The 3,196-nt window shown below is 47.1% G+C and overlaps 1 protein-coding gene across 1 annotated transcript; it reads right to left on the bottom strand.

Annotated features, from left to right (window-relative positions):
- Positions 1 to 509: 509 nt before the first annotated feature.
- On the bottom strand, positions 510 to 2,513 carry C5H11orf87 (chromosome 5 C11orf87 homolog). The gene is made up of 2 exons (XM_029602478.1): positions 2,406 to 2,513; positions 510 to 1,614 (listed from the first exon to the last, which is right to left on the bottom strand). Exon 2 carries the CDS (start codon positions 1,424 to 1,426, stop codon positions 947 to 949), a length of 480 nt encoding a protein of 159 aa, XP_029458338.1. The 5' UTR covers positions 1,427 to 1,614; positions 2,406 to 2,513; the 3' UTR covers positions 510 to 946.
- Between the last annotated feature and the right edge of the window lie 683 nt (positions 2,514 to 3,196).

Here is a 3,196-nt window from a genome sequence, read left to right as displayed (position 1 = left end):
TACTACTCAGCTCAGTTGGCAACTAGTATACCAATAGCAGTAGATTAATAGCAAGAAAATACAGTAAGGAATGCATAGTACAGAGCTGTGATTTGCTTCAGTATCAATCAGAGGTATAACAATCGTTTCAAAAATATAACATTTGGATTAGTATAACTGCACTTCAGGACTGCACATCACCCAATACTATTTTACAAAAGTCGTAGTCAGCCTAAACTTAAATTTAACAGAAAAAAAGAAATACCAAGCTTCAAAATAATAAATGCAAACCAAAAACATTCAGTTTTTGTATCAAAACGTCATGAAAGCAAGCATCGCCGCGCCCTGCGACCTGGTTTCAGCACTATAAAGGTTGGACAGTTCCTTCGAAGGAGCAGGAGCATTGCAGACAGCAAGAAGCAAGTGCATTCCTTAGGGACCAGCGCTTGATTTACTTTCCGGCAAAATGGGCATTTCTAAAGAAACATAATCCAAGTCCTTGCATTGAAAACATTATTATTATTCATTTTAAAGCGATTTTACAGAAAAATCGAGATTTTTTTCTCTCTCTCTTTCTCTCTGCAAAGGAGTATACCCATGACCTATCACATTTGTCCCACAAGTTCTGAATCCCAAAGTCTCTTCAGTACTTTTACTCATCAGCTGCCATTGCTTTATTTGGTGATTTATCTAAATTGTTTATCTACAATAAAGTATAGCCAAGGAAAAAAAAAAACCGCATCAATCCTTATTATGTACATACAGCACAATGTGATTTCCCTGGCAGATGACTTATTTTTTTGGTAGCATTGTGCGGCTTTCTCAAGACAAAAATACAGAGCTTTCCGTCAAACAGTTAATGAAAACGCTATGTGATTTGTCATGCGCTTGAACAGTTTGTTATTACTTCCCCCAGACTATCACCAAATATTTACAACAACACGGTGCCTTGTTCAGCCATCCACAATCACGACAACAGCACTGACTGCAGGAGATCACCGTTGTCTTTGTCCAAAGTAGAAGTGGCTCTCTGAAAGCCCTCCGCATCCCTGGAGCCCGGGCTGGGGACCGTGTCTCCGTTCCTCTGAATGCTGAGGGAAGCACAATAGACGGAGCCTTGGGCGCCCCTCCCCAGCGCGAGGTTCTCCCTCCCCTGGAGCCTGTCCGCGCGGGCCTGAGGATTGCGGTGATCCCGTTCATATTCCTCCTGAGCCTTTTGTATTTTCCGTTTCTTCATCTTGTTCTTGTGCACGTGGAAGGTGCCGAGGGACAGGACGAGGAGACAGACGATGACCGTCACCAAGACGATCAGAACCAAAGTGGAGGAAAAGGACTGGAAGAGCTGACCCACTTCTGTAACGCAGGCGGAGGCGTTGGAGGCTGAAGTCTGGTTTAGCAGACACCGTGGCAGGGAAAGCCTCAGATTCTGGGATATCCTGGCACTCATTTAGGAGGTTTAAGAAGATGAGTTTCTCGCCTTTGTTCTGATCACTGAAAACACACGATTCTTGGGTTCCGGCGGGAGAAGGGGGTTGTTTGAGGGCTTTGCGGTTGCTGATTTTTAATAAGATGCTGTATTACTTGGAACAGATCCACTTGCAATGCAGAGGAAGCTCTCTAACGTTAAGGACCAGCCTGAAAATTGACCCAGTTGTATTAGTGCTTGTTGTCAAATAAACAATGACATAAACACACTCACACACACACACACACAAAGAAATGCTCCCTCTCCCCCCCCCCCCCCCTTTCATCCATCTGTTTTATGCACAATATTTTCTAAAGTTATCTGGCTACACTGCCGCAATGTAGTCTACATTTCATCAGTCTTTAGAAATGCAATCGTATTCTGATTTCAGAGCCTGCCCTGGGAGGCTCTATAGATGAAGAATTAAGAGTTAACGGAATTCCTGATCCAGTTCCATAGCAGCGATAAACCAGTAACTGCTAACAACTCGGGAATATAGTGAGAAAGCAACTGTCAACCAAGCTCAATTCTTTTTTTTTTTTTTTTTGGAAGAGAAACCCAACGTCAAGTAATGCTACAGTCTTTCCCAGAGAAGAAAAAGTTCAGCATTTCAAAGTTAGAGCTAGCCTAAAACATTATATTTCATTTCCCACCGCGAGTTCAGTCTGATAGCAAACTTGCATTTAAACAAAAAATAAGGACTTTAAAAAGGAAGGAAGACAGGAAATAAGTCGATGGGTAGTTGCAGAATCACCTGCAGGGATTCGATTCTGGCTACCGCACTCTGAGCTGAGAGCGACGGGCAGCCTGAACTCGGCGCCTTGGGCGAAAAGCACCAAGGCGATCTACGGCAGACAGCAGCTTCCCGGGAGATTGGGCACTCTCTCCTCTAGGGCAGGAAAGACTCGCCCCGTGCTTTGCATCCCTGCCCTGTGTTTTTTTTTCCCCCGGTGCATTTTACCTGGAGCAGGAGAAGAAGGAGCCGGAGGACGGGGGTGGTGGCTGCGGCCTCGATGCTGCAGGTGCAGTGCAGGTGCTGGAGCCCCCCAGCCCGCAAGACTCGCGCGCGGGCTGCAGAAGGCGCCGAATGAGCGGGAGGGCAGCTCGAGCTCCGTTTCAGGGAGATGGGCTCGCTCCAAAGCCCAGCAGCCAATTGACAGTCAGCGCGAGGCTGACGTCACAGAGTCCGTGCCCGGGCTCCGGCTCCGCTCCTCTGGACTCCTGCGTCAATGTCCGAGTGCGCAGAGCTGGTGCCGGCTCTTAGCACGCTGCTTTCCGAGCAGCAAGCAGCACCTCTCTCCTCCCACTTCCCTTAGGTCTTTCCACGGGCAGGAAATAAACATCCTCCTCTCTCCTCGTGTGGTTTTAATCCCGAGCCCTTCTGAAACTGCAGATCAGCCATTGGAAATCCCTGAAAGTTTTAGTGCTTGGCACAAGCAATACGGCGCAAGGGGGTCTAGAATTCCGGCGATTCCAGATGTAGAGCCTCAAGCCTCCCTTTCATTTGCCTCATTACCACCATCCTAAATATGGAGGATTCTGCAACCTTGTAAACTCCCGCTGTACTTGACGGCCTGAGCCCTACTGCAGAGCCGCAGTGAAAAAGAGAGGAAGAGACAGATGAGCTTCTTCAACTAAACTGACCCTTCTTAGCAGTTTCTTCAACTGATTTCCTCTCCGAGACTTTTCAGTCTGAGATGTCTTCGAATGTAGCGCAGTACATTCATTGCATGCAGCTGGATGATCCCCCGA

Source organism: Rhinatrema bivittatum, chromosome 5 (assembly GCF_901001135.1).
Source record: "Rhinatrema bivittatum chromosome 5, aRhiBiv1.1, whole genome shotgun sequence".
Lineage (NCBI taxonomy): Eukaryota > Metazoa > Chordata > Amphibia > Gymnophiona > Rhinatrematidae > Rhinatrema > Rhinatrema bivittatum.
Note: the sequence above shows the minus strand (reverse complement) of the source record. Positions and strands in the feature narration are given on the sequence as shown.

Bases quoted from the DNA above. Each gene is read 5' to 3' on its own strand.
- C5H11orf87 (XM_029602478.1), bottom strand. From the start codon at position 1,426: ATGAGTGCCAGGATATCCCAGAATCTGAGGCTTTCCCTGCCACGGTGT.